At 44.5% G+C, this 15,920-nt stretch overlaps 1 protein-coding gene across 2 annotated transcripts in view; it reads right to left on the reverse strand.

Moving 5' to 3' along the window:
* PLA2G6 (phospholipase A2 group VI) overlaps positions 1-15,920 on the reverse strand; it is a 95,650-nt gene that overhangs the window by 50,817 nt on the left and 28,913 nt on the right. For both annotated transcript variants that reach the window (XM_089674259.1, XM_089674258.1), the window contains exon 6: positions 14,429-14,525. In XM_089674259.1, the coding sequence (XP_089530385.1) occupies positions 14,429-14,525 (97 nt within the window). The remainder of the gene's footprint in view (positions 1-14,428; positions 14,526-15,920) is intronic.

Genomic DNA, 15,920 nt, shown 5'->3' on the forward strand with positions numbered 1-15,920 from the left:
TATTTAGTTTATTTCTTTTGAGGTATCTTGGATTGGAGTGAAGAATCGGATATAATTAAAAAAAATGTTCACAGTTGGAAGATTGGATAGTGTGGACGATTTTGAATTTTGGACTTTATTATGGACATTTTGATATATTGGGAATGAGGGGTATGATTTGAGTTTTAGGGAAGGCTATAGAAAAGGTTTATGTTATTTGCACTTTCAAGGGTGAAAGATTTACTTTTCTTTGGGGATTTACAGAGATTGTGGTTTGATTATCCTGGCTGTGTGCTTCGGGTCGTTGTCATGTTGGAAGACCCAGCAACGACCCATCTTCAATGCTCTGACTGAGGGAAGGAGGTTGTTGCTTAAAATCTCACAATAAATGGCCCCATTCATCCTCTCCTTAATACAGTGCAGTCGTCCTGTCTCCTTCGCAGAAAAGCACCCCCAAAGCATGATGTTACCACCCCCATGCTTCACAGTAGGGATCGTGTTCTTGGGATGCAACTCATCCTTTTTCCTCCAAACACGACGAGTGAAGTTTAGACCAAAAAGTTCTACTTTGGTCTCATTTGACCACATGACTTTCTCCCATGCCTCCTCTGGATCATCCAAATTGTCATTGGCAAACTTCAGACGGGTCTGGACATGTGATGACTTGAGCAGGGGAACCTTCCGTGCAATGCATGATTTGAAACCATGACGGCGAAGTGTTCTACCGACAGTGACCTTTGAAACTGTGGTCCCAGCTCTCTTCATGTCATTGACCAGCTCCTCCCTTGTAGTTCTGGGCTGATTCCTCACCTTTCTTATCAGTGATACCCCACGAGGTGAGATCTTGCATGGAGCCCCAGTCCGAGGGAGACTGACAGTTGTCTTTAGCCTCTTCCATTTTCTAACAATTGCTCCAACAGTTGATCTATTTTCACCAAGCTGCTTGGCAATTGCCCCGTAGCCCTTTCCAGCCTTGTGGAGGTCCACAATTGTGTCTCTAATGTCTTTTGACAGCTCTTTGGTCTTGCCCATGGTAGTAGTTGGCGTCTGACTGACTGTGGGGTGGACAGGTGTCTTTAAAGAGCTCAGACAGGTGCTACTAAGTTAGATTAATGAGTGGAGTAGAGGTGGACTTTTTAAAGGCACAGTAACAGGTCTTTGAGAGCCAGAATTCTTGTTGATTCTTAGGTGTTCAAATACTTATGTTCAGCATTGCAAGACAAATAAATTCTTTAAGAATCATACAATGTGATTTCCTGATTTTTTTTTTTTAATTCTGTCTCTCAGAGTGGGAATGCACCTACAATGTGAATTTCATACCCCTCCATGATTTGGGAGAACTTGCAAAATCGCAGGGTGTTCAAATACTTCTGTTCCTCACTGTATGTGCTAAAAAGCACACAAAAAAGCTTTACAGCAAGTGTGTACATACTGTACAGTATGTGCTAAAAAGCACACTAAAAAGCTTCTCAGTACTGTAAGTGTATTCACAGTACACTTTCAGTGTCTGTCTGTGACCGCGATCTGGCCTACAGAAAGTCATTATCACACATCAGAGCAGGGAAGATGGCCGTGGCTCATGTTCGTCAACCGGAACGGAGTTTGCGAACCAAAGCAAATTTTTGTGAACTCTTCTGTTCGCGAACCTAGTTATTCGTGAACCGAGGTATCACTGTACAACATCCAGCTTGACACACACTGGTTAAAAATAAAACAGCCTGTCACAAAGGAGAAGTAGCAGTATATGGATGAGGTCATTCTTGTGCTCTTCCCTCCAGTAAGCATGTTCCCTCTAAGCAATAATGCCCCGAGTAATGACCCCTCGTCTTTCCACACGAATGCAGTTGATCAGGGGCTTTAGAAGAGTATTATCCGCTTAGGTACCCATGCTAGCAATACAGATTAAAATATGGGGGGTTTTTTTTGTTTTTTTTTATTTATACATGACTGGACTAAATTTTTTATTAGCTACCAGGAGTCCCTCTTTAATTATATACCTCAAAGCAAGGAATCACAAAGAGTAGTATAAGCTTTTAGTCCAACACAGCATGGAAAACCGACATGCTTGCCAGTCTCTTCACTAAAACAATTCTGCTTCTGGTGTCATTCAAACTGATGCTTCTCAGTGCAATTACAAAACTATATCCATCCTGATTCTTTTTCTATATCCTGAAGCACAATATGCAGCATGCATTACTTTAAGCAATGTTAGGCTCTATTCACATCTGAGCGTTTTGTAGCACGAACCTCGAAGCTCCAAAACACTCATGGAGAAAAAAAAAATTGGATTTTTTCGACATACTTACCTTACATCACGGGACACAGAGCAGGCTATTCATGATTATGTGGGTTAAATGCCACCTATTAGGTGAATGGCCACTGGCCGACCAATCAGAGAGGAAGTTCTCCCCTATATAACCCCTCCTACACAGGAAGTACTTCAGTTTTTGTAGCAAGCAATGAAATTCCAGAAAGAGGGGAGAGACCTCTGTGTTCCGTGATATACTCCAAGAAATGGATTTGACAGGTAAGTATGTAGAAAAAATCCAATTTTCTTTATCGTACATCACAGGACACAAATCAGGCTATTCATGACTATGTGGGATGTCCCAAAGAAATAAAGACATTTTGAGGGGAGGGTGACACCATGATAGCTACCGCCAACAATCCCACAAGCCCTACTTAGCTGTTCACAAGGCACTGTAGCCAAAGGCAGAATCCTCTGTGGCATTCACCTGGTAGAACTTTGTGAATGTCTGAACCGAAGCCCATGTAGCAGCCTTGCAACCTGAGAAACTGATGCCTGATGGCGGATTGCCCAAGATGCCCCCACACTACTGGTAGAGTGTGCTCTCGCCCAAAAGGGTGGGACCTTATCCTTCAAACTATAGGCTTGAATGATTAATTGGCAGATCTAACAAGAAAAAGTTGACCTAGAAGCCACCCTTACTGGGCCCTTCTGGCAGCACAACCAGGAATCCTGAATTGTGCCGCCAAACTCCAGTAAATCCTGACCATCTGAAGTATATTCAGAGTATACAGCGACCTTCCCCCCTGCCAACTGTGGACTAGGAAAATAAGAAAGGCAAAACACTGTCTTGATTTAAGTGAAAACTAAAAATCACTCTAGACATGAACATGGATGAGGATGCAACATCATCTCATCATTTTGCAAGACCAAGAACGAGCTGTTGCATGAAAGAGCTGCCAGCTCTTACACTCTTCCTGCTGAAGTGACAGTAATCAAAGAAACCACCTTCGGAGTCAAAAGATTACATTTGTTGAATTGGTTCAAAAAGGTGGCCTCCGTAAGAACAGCCAAGATCAAGTTCAGGTCCCAAGGACACCAGGGTGACCTGACAGACAGGACCATCTGTGTTACATCCTATACAAAGTAGGACTCAAGAAGTGATAAACAATGATCTCTGGGAAAAAATGCATAGATCCGAAATCTGACCCTAAATGGCATCTAAGATCAATTCCATTTCCCCTCCTGAAAGGAAAAAGAAAAATGCTTCACAACAGACAAATAAGATTTACAGGTCCTGTAATGGAAGCTCCCTGAAGCCAGATTCCTGGTGCTCAACAGTACAGAAAAACAGGAATTATGACACCCCAATCCTTGCAGACCTGGCCTTCATTAGCACAGCCTTCGATCCTAGCTATCATAAAGCAGGATACATTATTGGACGCAGGACAATAGGTCTGGGTGGACCGGAAATGTCCAAGGAGCGTCCCCTGCCCGACACACAATCTCCTGACCTGGACACAACCTGTCGTAAAACCTGGAAGTCTGTAGATCCAATCCAACGCCGGCAGATTCCTGAGAATGTTTCGGCATGCAGGAACCACCCTGCCGGTATCAGCCGCTGATAGCTAGGGAAAACCCCTTGCCAGTTTCCTATACCTGCAATATGTACTGCTGATAGAGACAGCAAATACTATTCTGCCCCAGACTGAAGGTGGTGACCCCCCACCCCTTTTTTTTTTAATCACACGATCCTTGGTGCCACCCTGGTGGATTATATAAACCACTGTAGTTTGCTGATTGTCAGAACAACCTGTGCAACTGGTTTGTCCAATAATCCAGAGCAAAGTGCACTGCCCAAAGCCCCAAGATATCGATGGTTAGTCTTCACTCCTATGGAGATCAAGTCCCCTGAACTGTAGCTACCTCCAAACCAGCCCCCCCCCCCAATCAGAGAGACTGGCATCGGTGGCTACTATCTTTCTTATCAATAGAAGGAAAATTACCTCTTCATCAGATTCTGAACAAACCTCCTCCAATTCAGACTCTGCAATACCCCAGGAACAAAGCTCTCCAGCAATCCAATGCTTGGACCTTCATGAACCAGACAGATAGAATGTTCCTCCACAAAAGATCTGAAGATCCGTAGATACAGTAGGAAACCTGTTTCAATGTAGACACCATTTCCTCATGCAGAGACCTGTTGAAGGATACCTTATGCTTCTTATATCTCGCTCTAAAGCTTGGAACTGACTGCTCCCTGGGCAAAAGAACATCAAGGTGTTGTAAGACTGACACCCCCCTGTGACCCTAGCAAACGCGGCACCGGCTAGGAGCTTTGTGAACACTTAGGGGGCTGTGGCCAGCCCAAAGATCAGTGCCTCGAAACAAAAAAATGAAGAATCTTTACTGCACAATGCAGAATCCAAGACGGACATGAAAAAAATCAGCACACAAAGATATGCATATTAAGGACAATGGACCCCCGAAATCTGTCTCTAGAAAAGAAGCTACCACTAAAAAGGACCAACCTTATACAAAACAGAAAGACGTCTAGACCCATGTCTAGTGCCTTGACATAGATCTCATGACCTTGCTTGATTTTGGGCCTGCAAACGTGTCGACTGTCTCGAATCACCTCAGAGACTGCCCTAGCATCCTCTGTCCGAGATACTTCTCAACACACAGCAACCTCAGATTCTAAAGGGGAAAAGCTTAGTTTTCGAGCTCAGACAAGATCAGGCGTATTTCGGGTAATGTAGCCACAGTCCATTGCAGCTCCACCTACCAAAAATAGCTACAATGCCAGACCAGGACAGTGACCCTGACACACCTGATCCCCCCTGGTCTATCAGAAAATGTGAATATCACCAAATTATCCCGCAAGTCCATTGGACCTGAGGGTGGTGCACCTGCATCTCCCTTCTGGAACCTTTTAATCATGTAACAGGTAAATAATGTAGCAACTATATTTGGCAAAACCTAATTATACAGTCCCACAGGGATGCCAAGCATTCAAATATGCATTTCATGCAAGTACCGGAATGCAGCTCATGCATGTATATGTATGCAGTTCACGCCTGTAAAAAGGAAGCGGTTCATACCTGTATAACTATGCGGTTCACGCCTGTATATCTGTATAGGTATGGGGTTCATGCCTGTATAAGTATGTGGTTCACGCCTGTATAAGTATGCGGTTCACACCTGTATAAGTATGCGGTTCACGCCTGTATATGTATGCGGTTCACGCCTGTATATGTATGCGGTTCATGCCTGTATATGTATGCAGTTCATGCCATGCAAGTATAAGCATACAATTTTTGCACACACATGTACAGTTTATATAAGTATAAAGCCAATAATTACACAGGTATGCATGCAATAATGTAATACTATGCTACACCTGCCCCGCTCTGCTTTCTAGAAGCGTATAGCATCATCAAACTGTGTCAAAATCAACTGCACTTGGCCCCATACTAGCTTTGCAAGACTAGCCAAACAGTCTGAATGCAGCCTTTATGCTGCCTCAGTGAAGTCTAAATGGAAGCTCCTGTAGGACAGATGCAAGCTATTTTAGAGATATAACTCCAATAAGTGCACTGAACCCAAGCAGGGGCGTATCAGCAACCAGCTGTACAAGTACACAGAGAATATGCAGACTAATGGACAAATTCAGCACATAATCGTGTCCTGTCTGGTCATGTAACTCCCCAAGAAAATACTCATACGTCATCATCCAGTCGTAGACTGCTATGTGTCTCTGCTACCTCTCTGGAGCCTCACAAACTGCCAGCCACATGGGACTACAAATACAAGCTAAAATGGCTGCCCATCTACTTCCTTCCTCCACTGCATCAGTGTAGGTCATAGAGAGCGGCCCTATGGCCATTAGTGGCTGCAGGAGAAACTGCAGCCCAGTAATCCTTTAGAGTACACTTTTTCAAACAGGTTGCCTTGAGGTTTCCTCAGAAGTATTGTGGCAAAATGTCTAAAAATTGCCTAAAACCTATATACAAGCCAGCGGGTAGAACAAGTCTGCCTTTTCGTTACACAAAGCCACAGGTTTCAGTGTGCACCATTACGACCTTCTAGCTGCCGGTGTCCTGACAACCAATGACATCATCAGTTGATAAGGAGGATGTTGGTTGCCTGCACAGCATCTTTGTTTGACCCTTCCCTGTTCCTCTGTCAGTCCTGGGGTCACATTAGTGCAGTGATGGAGAAAAACTGAAGGAGAAGAGAAACATTGGAATACTAGTCAGCACCAGTGTGCAAAAGTGTATTTACTTTGGAATAATTAATCACCTCTAACATTCGGTGTCCTTCATGTGTGGATGTTGCTGTGTTATATAAATAATTGTTTTTTACATTTAGAATGGGGAGCTTCAAGACTGTCTGTGATTTTAAAGGGTGCCTTGGAACTGTCCATAAATATAAAGGGTACCTTGACTGAAACAAGGTTGAGAAACACTGCTTTAGAGAGACACACAAAACATGGCTTGGCCAGACCAAACAGCACACTGTCCCAAGTCAGTGGCCACCGGAAGAATAACCAGTCAGATTTTTCAAAGATATGCTGCCAAGGTAAACTTACCATTCCTGCTGCAGGACTCTGAATCATAACAAGAGTCCAACCTTCACCCATCATGGCGGGCTTTATCATGCATACCTTCAAGGACTCGGTCCCCATAATGTGGGGGCACTGCCTCGGACCTGTACAGCACCCCACCGGAAAGCGCCTTAGTCAGTATTATACTGCATAGGGTTCCGTTATGCAGGGTCATGTACCGTAAGGCTGCATTACAGGCAGAACCTTGAGGGTTCTTCCCAATATCCAGCGAGGCTTAGGTACTTCCTGTGTAGGAGGGGTTATATAGGGGAGGACTTCCTCTCTGATTTGTCGCCCAGTGTCTATTCACCTATAGGTGGAATATAACCCAAATAGGCATGAATAGATTGCTCTATGTCCCGTGATGTACGATAAAGAAATCAATACTACTCTATGGAGATGGTTCACATCTCTACTCCCTGGAGTCGTCTGAAGCAGAACTCCTGAAAAGTTTGGGAGCTACTATTGTAGCTCTATTTAGGCAGATTGATGTGTTTTTGGCACGTTTTCATTCCCATAGAAATACATAGACACACGCGAATCGCGCTTTAGCGTTTGTTACGCAACCAAGAGCATTTTTCTGGCATGGCAAAGAATAGCAACAATTGATGTCACAGATTTAATTTTTCTCTATTGGCTAACACAAAACCGCCAGAACTCAAAAATCCTGAAAAACGCCCGAACAAATCGCGCACAAACGTTTGCAAATGTGCATAATAACACGCAACAAAATGTGTGAAAAAATACACAAAAATGCTCAGGTGTGAATACAGTCTAACTGTGGGTTACTGGATGCACTCAGGAGCAATGAAAACAGTGTCTGTTCAGGGGGGGCGTGTCCAAGATGGCGTCGGGAGCAGACGCTTCTTTCTGAAGCTCCGGCACCCTGATCCTCCATCCGTTGCCATCCGGGGTACGGAGGCTGCCCACAAAGGATCCCCGGCTGCCCAGACTCTACCTGACATCTGAGGAGGGGTGTCGAGTTGCTCTGCCCCTTCTCTGAGCATCTGGGGCGCGGGGCGGATTGAGGCCTACCGCAGCGTGTGAAGCCGCGGTGTTTCCTAGATCCGCGGCCGGAGCGGATCGCCGGAGCGGCCGGACTGCAGCACTATCGCCTTGCCCGCCAACCTCTGGAGTCAGGTCAGCTATTGGGGCAGGCTGGGTGGGCTCCCATAGTCCTCCTGGTGGCCTGGTGGACTATACTATGTCCCTGAAGGATCCTGGCAGGATACTGGAGGTCTGACCTGCTACAGGACGGGTGCTGGATGGGGGACGGCATCCTTCTGCATAGTCCCCTTCCCCAGTGGATAAATCAGGGGTGCCTGGGATATTTTTTGGCAACCTATACACAGTCTGCATACCTGGCCTATATACCATAACCATCTATCTTTCACTGACTGTAGCATTATGTTGAACCTTCTGTGAATACCTCCCCGGTGGGGGACACGTACACGTACCAAGGGGGAAATGCCAGAGTGACCTCCTTGGGCCGTGCCACCGAGACATTCATCTCAGCCATTGGGCTTCTACACCCTAACATAACACTTCAATAGTTTGGGGGCGACTTGGAAATCCGTGGACCGCTTTCGGCAATGCACCGTACTCCCCGCACTAAACTTAAACACCGGGCCAAACAGCAATCCCCTTCACAGGGCCACATTGCCAAGTTGATACCTAGCCCGCCTGAGCCTGATGATAACACCCAACTTCCAGGAGACCCGGAGTCTGATGGTGATAGTCAGCGGCAATTCCCGTCGGGGATGGTTGATCCTCTTGAACATAATCCCGAAGCCTTACTACACAAATTTCGCGCTATAGTGCGAGAGGAGATTACTATTGCCTCACGTAAATTATCTTCTGACCTGGCGAGAGGCCTAAAAGAGTTGGGTCTCCGCGCCCATCAGTTGGAACAACGCATGGATCTGGCAACTACAGTCTTGGAGGGTCACGAACAAGAAGTGGAGGATCTACATGCTGAGCTGAATACTTTGAAAGATAAGTTGGAGGATGCTGAGAATAGAGCTCGCAGGGATAATCTCCGCATCCGCGGAATCCCAGAGTCAATCACCGATCTGCAGGGCACTGCAACTGCTCTTTTCCAGGAGCTGGCCCCTGAGATTCCAATGGAACGTCTGGAGTTTGATCGTATCCATAGAGCTCTAGCACCTAAGCCCACGGAGGGTCCTCCCAGAGACATTATTATTAAATTCCACTTCTATTGCACTAAGGAACGTCCACTGCAGGCAGCTCGGAATCGTTCGGTTTTGGAGTTTCAAGGTCATTCTGTCCATCTGTTCGCGGATCTGTCCCCAGTCACAATTGCCAAACGTCATTCCCTGAGACCTTATCTTCGGATTCTTCAGTCAGCTGATATCAAGTACAGATGGGGCTTCCCTTTCAAGCTTTCATTCTCCTTTCAAGGTCGTCAATTCCAAGCTTCTTTGCCAGCGAATCTCCGGTGTCACTTTCGGGAGCTCAACTTGGAGTTGCCACAATCCCAGAGTGAGGAGACTTTAATACCTACGCGTCATCAAAATTCCCAGTCTTCGCATAAATCTCCTCCTAGTTAAAGCGGTTCACAGGCTCTTCGATCCCTACAGGCCCAGCGCTTTCAGGAAATCTCTGCGACCTGATGTTTAGAAGCTGGCCGCCAGTATGTAGCTTAGTCCCATGTGGATTTTTTTCTTTTCTTTTTTTTGCTGCCACTTTCTGGACTTGAGTCTAGATTTGTTCAGGGATTTCATATTTCCGTGTGTCTTATCTCTTCCAATCAAGAGTGGATGTTACTTTTCTCTGCATTGATTGGTTGAGATCTTTATTGTCCCGCGAGTTTTGGATTGCCTATTCACAGGTGTATTAGCCTTAGTTGTTTGTATAATGTTTATATATTCTATATCAATGCCGAGTTGTTCCGGTGGATGGTCGTGTCCCCCTTCGAGCTGGCTAGCGGTCTGGTCTTCTGTCCCGCCAGCTACCTAGCCTTTATGTGGATGTTTTACCCACAGGTGATTACTATATTGTTTGAATCACTCTCCATGATTTACAGATATCTTGCTTGTATATTAGAGGTCTTCTTGTCCTCTCCTTTCTTCTTAGTTTCTTTCTCCTTGTCCTTTGTCATGTATGTCTTGTGTTTTTGCAAATTTTTGTTTCCAGGGCTCTCGGGGATCGTGGCGGATTTTATCTTCCTTCCTTTTAGATTTCCATGTCGTTGAACTGGTTATCGCTGAATGTCCAGGGGATGAACTCTCCACAGAAACGGGTAAAGATATTTAAGTTTCTTCGGGCTCGCCAAGTTGACATTGCTTGTTTGCAAGAAACCCACTTCTCCACTACTTCTGCCCCAAAATATTTTGATGCACGTTACCCTCAGATATTTCAAGCTACTGGTCCCACTAAACAGAGAGGTGTATTGGTTGCTTTCCATAGTAAAACTCCATTTGTCTGTGTGAAGCGTATTGCTGATCCCAATGGCAGATACCTTCTGCTCCAGGGTACGATCCATGGAATAGAGGTTACCATAATGTCCTATTACGCTCCTAACGTCAACCCTGGACCTTTTCTGTCACATCTATGTTCTCTCCTGGCCACGCATCAAAGGGGTACGCTTCTGATGGCGGGGGATTCAAATTTAGTGTTAAACCCTGCACTAGATAAATATCCAGCGGAGCACTCTGACCCTTCCACATCAGCGAAGTCCTTTGCACGGACGTTAACTACCCATGACCTGGTAGATTTATGGCGTGAATTTCATCCTCAGGGGAAAAACTACACTTATTATTCACATCCCCATCATTCTCATTCTAGAATTGATCATGCCTTCGTTTCACGTAAACACCTCTCTTTGGTTCGTTCTATTTCTATCCTAACAGTCCCATGGTCAGACCATGAGCCTATTTTGGTGGTCTGTCGATCTCTCCTTTGCAGGCCGACCTTCTCTTCATGGATAATGAATGACTCCTTGCTTTCACTGAAGGAGATTCAGATGGAGCTACATAGTAAGTCTCAGGAATATTTTCAATTAAACTCGGGTTCTGTCTCTTCTTCAGTAACATTGTGGGAAGCATACAAGGCAGTTCTTAGGGGACATATTATCCATATAGCTTCAAGGCAAAAGAAAGAAAGACAGCTTAAGCAACGTCAGTTAGAATCGAAGTTAGCTTCCGAGTCAGCCCAGTTTAAACAGTCACCTTCCCCATCAAATCGTAGACTCTTGGATCAGGCTCGCTTAGAATTGGATCTGTGCCTAACAGATGAAGCTGAACGCTCCTTACGTTGGACTCGCCAGAAGAAGTGGTATAGCAAAGCTAACAAACCAGACTCTATGTTGGCCTGTAGATTGCGTTCTTTTGCGCAACACCCCAAACCGATATCTTTACGTACTCGTCACAATACTCTTACGAGCAACCCAGTAATGGTTTTAGAGGAGTTCCGGCACAGACTAGCTAAACTTTACTCTGATCCCACCCGGGCCGACCCTCAGTCTATTTCTGACTTTTTATCTAGGTTGCCCTTACCTACTTTAACGTCGGCCCATAAGGATTTGATGGACTGTAATATCCAAGTATCTGAGGTTTTACAATGTATAGCAGAACTGAAAACGGGCAAACGCCCAGGTCCTGATGGATACACGGCACTATATTATAAGAAATTAGCTGATGTGCTCGCTCCCCACCTTGCCGCTATGTTTAATGCGGTGAAGGGAGGTTCGAATTTTTCCCCGGACTCTTTAACTGCTAATGTGGTTATGATCCCTAAACCGGATCGAGACCATTCTTCCTGGGCTAATTATAGGCCTATTTCTCTTATCAATATTGATATGAAGATTCTTACTAAGATTTTGGCTACTCGATTGAATTCCTTCCTTTCTCGTCTGATTAAAAAGGACCAGGTGGGATTTGTTCCCCATAGGCAGGCCGGAGATGCTATCAGACGTATTTTACAACTGCAACATTTAGCCCATACTCGTAAAATCGATATGATGCTCTTATCCTTAGACATCAATAAGGCCTTTGACACTTTATCCTGGCTGTATCTCCTGTCAGTCCTCCATCGTTTTGGCTTTGGCCCTTCCTTCTTACGATGGATCTCTTCGCTATATACATCCCCTCAAGCGAAGCTTAGATACTACGGATTTGAGTCTTCTACGTTCTCGGTTGCCAGAGGTACTAGGCAGGGCTGCCCACTTTCCCCTTTACTTTTTATTTTAGCCCTGGAACCGTTGGCAGAAGCAATCCGTATACATCCTGATATTAAGGGAATTGATGTGGCAGGCTCCCAACATAAATTGTCGTTGTTTGCGAATGACATATTATTGTCAATTTCGAATCCGGGGATTACTTTGCCTAATTTACTTGCAGTTCTTGATTCCTTTGCCACCCTCTCAGGTTTACATGTCAATCCAGCTAAATCAAGAGCTATGTCAGTTACCCTCCCACCATCACTTTTGACTACTTTGAAGCAAACGTTCCCCTTCCAATGGCTTTCGGCCTTACCATATCTAGGAATTAAGCTTACCCTGACATATGATGGACTGTATCAGGCTAACTTCCCCACTGTCTTTCATGAGTTGACCGAACTCTTGTCCTCTTGGTCTCATTTCCCGTTATCATGGTTCGGCAGAATTAATGCAATCCGTATGACTTATCTCCCTAAACTACTTTACCTATTTCGTGTTCTGCCAGTTTCAGTACCTTCGCATATATTGCGTATACATCAGCGAAAACTTCTGTCCTTTATTTGGGGCTCCTCTCGACCCAGAATTAGCAAACATATCTTATTTGCACGGCGGAATGCGGGCGGATTATCAGTTCCAAATCTCCAGTCTTGCTATTTGGCGGCTAACATTGCCCCTTTAGCTCATATTCATGCATCTCACCATTTCCCCCTGTGGGCTGTAGTAGGTATGATGGACTCTCACCCGATACCGCTCCCCTCCTTGCCATGGCTCCCTATTTCCCAACGTCCATCTACCCTTAGCCCGACACTGACACTTTCGCTTCGTCTTTGGGATTCTGTCAAATACTCCGCTGGCCTTATCTCTCCTCACCTGCCTCTGATACGTCTATTGCATAACCCATTATTCCCTCCGGGTAGGGATAACCCTAGACAGTTTGTCTGGTGGCAGGCGCATGGTTTTTATGATGTTCACTCACTCCTATCCCCCACCAGAATAATTACCTTTGACACTCTGCGTTCTTCTTATAACATTCCCCTCCGAGAACATTTTGGTTATCTTCAACTTCGTCACTTTATTCATACTTTAATACGTACACATCCAGGACCTTATCGTCTATCCCCTTTTGAAAGCCAGTGTAGACATAGACCTCATGCTCCGGGTCTGATCTCCCTGATTTATTCTTCCATTATATCTTCTAGAACCCCTCCGGTTCGTTCCTATCATCAGCGTTGGCAGTCGGAATTACGGGGAACCTTGGATCAATAAGACTGGCAGCACATGACCCAAACATTATCTAAGTGTTCCAGGAATGTCATTATTCTTGAGAATGCCTACAAAATTCTATACCGATGGTATTATACGCCTGCCCGTTTAGCTAGTTTTATCCCTACCTATTCCCCGGTTTGTTTTCGGGGATGCCAACAATTGGGTACCATGGCCCACATCTGGTGGACTTGCCCTAAGGTAAGCAGGTTGTGGATCAGGGTGTATGCCCTCCTCCGCACTATTCTTCATACAGACATCAAACGTAATCCATATGAAGCGCTTCTATTTAAACCACTAGAGGGCCTTCTCCGCTCTGAACGGCAGCTGGCATCACATTTATTTATGGCAACTAAATTGATGATTGCGAGGGCTTGGAAGACTCCTGTCCTTAGCTTTGAGGCTGTCAAAAATCGGATGAACTTCATAATGGTCAATGAAAAACTGACGGCCATATTGTTGGATACCCATACAAAATTTCTGCAGATATGGTGTCCCTGGCTGGATATAGCTCAGCCCTCGAGATTCGACCAGTCCCTTCTATCGATATGAGGATGGATTCTGCTGTGACCCCCCCGGAGCCCCTCCCTCCCTTTTTTTTTTTTTTTTTTGTGTGTGTGTGTGTTGTCCATGTCTCTCTACTATTTGTCTTTTTCTACTCTTCTGTTTACTCTGTCCTTAAACATAATTTACGGATTGTGCCTACTGTTTTCTGCGCTACTTCCGCAATACTATTTATGCAATCTAGATTTCTTTTTAAACTCTAGGTCATGAATATGTACTGTTTTTTTTTTGATGCAACCTCTTCTCGGGCCTCTCCTGTTTTTTATAATGTTGATGTAGCAAAACTTCCCTTTAGAGTTTACATTATCATTGACCCACAAAGGTCTGTTACCCGTTCCCTCCCAACCTCCCTCCCCATCCCTTCCCTCAGGGCACCTATATAAACTTTTCAGATTATGCTTTTATCGATACATGCCTTACACCAGCTTCCCTTCATTTATTGTAATATGTAAATGTTGGTCATTGAATTTTTGCTTCGACTGTCTGTTTATTTTTGCTTATTATTCAATAAAGCTTTTTGTAAAAGAAAACAGTGTCTGTTCAGACGTATAAGAATTATGGGAGCCCTTGGACATAGATACTCTACCTCAGCGTTTTTTGACCAATGAAGTGGAGTTGCCCCATATCGAGGATCTTCAGTATGGGCCTGGGTGGATGTAAAGTCCAGAATTGCTTCTGCACATCTTCAGAGAAATAATATGTTTTAACAAGTATGTTATTTGTTGTTTACCAAGAATTCAGTCAACATTTCCTAATGCCTGCTAATATCACCATTCACTATATCTGGTCTCCCACAAAACACACAACATGGAAATGCAATCATTTTAGTAAATCTAAACTGCTAAATACCTTTTCTCATCAGCAGCTACAGCAGTCTTGTGACTTCAATCAGTGTCCAGCTGAGCACTGGTTAAAGCTTGTAGGAGGAGTTTTCATTTTGCTCTAGGAGGATACAGAACCTCTGACCTCTGTCTGGACAGTGCTGATTGGCCCTAAACTGAACACATGCATTCTCCCCCCCTTCCAAAAAAAAACCCTCTCTAGCAATACACACCAAACTGAGAAAGTGTAGAATGACTCCACATGATATGTCTTATAAGGAGATAAGGGGGGACACTGGAGATAAGGGGGGGGGGGGGAACTACGGATTCAGTATCAGGTTGTCATTTTAACAAGAGGAGGCGCACAGAAGAAATGATCAAACAACATTTTTACACAATGCAGAAGATTAATCCCTTAGGTTCCACAGTGAGTATAACAAGCATGCTTTACTGCATATACAGACTGATTTTACTGTTGTGGGTTTAGTAACACTTTAATATCATACCCCTCTTCTCAAGTTTTCAAGACAAAAGTTAACCTTTGGATCAAATAATGGTTGCCTCTGATTGCCAGGACTAATACTATAAAAAATGATCATTATGCCCCAACTGCTGTATTTCCTGTATAATACTCCTGTAGTAATTCCACTGAAAATGTTCTGCAGTCAATACCATTTTTAGGTCACTTTTAGGGAGGCACCATCTGCCTAGGATCAAGCTTGAGCATCTTCAACGGCCAAAAGCTGGGGGGGGGGGGTTGATTAAGCATAGCAATCCCAAACCCCTGTTTATGTTACAAAGCGGCTCAATTGCAGCACGTAGTAGGGGGTCTGTGTCAGAGGACTCTACCCTAGCTGTTATTCAGTATTTCACTCTGCTAGCTTGGAGTCCCAACACTTTTCTAAACCTAATAAAACACTACTTGCATATAAACTCATGCATAAGACTTGGGCCAAATCTGCACAAATGCAATGGGTAGTGGGCTATACTGTAGATAGACCTATATGGTTGAAAGCCACTTACCCAGAACAAGCTATACTTCGATATGTAATAAAATGGCAGGCGTATAGGATTACCCATTTAAACCATATATTCGATAGGGGCAAACTTATTTGCTTTTCTACTTTGCAATCTCAATATGGTCTGCATGACCACAATCACTTTGGGGATTTAATTCACATGATTTGGCGCTGCCCCAAGCTGCATATATACTGGGCTTTAGTGGTACATACCATAAACAGAGCTTTTAAACTCCCG

This window comes from Staurois parvus, unplaced genomic scaffold, assembly GCF_062004578.1.
Source record: "Staurois parvus isolate SC_StPar_1 unplaced genomic scaffold, SC_StPar_1.0 ptg000149l, whole genome shotgun sequence".
NCBI classification, from domain to species: Eukaryota; Metazoa; Chordata; class Amphibia; order Anura; family Ranidae; genus Staurois; species Staurois parvus.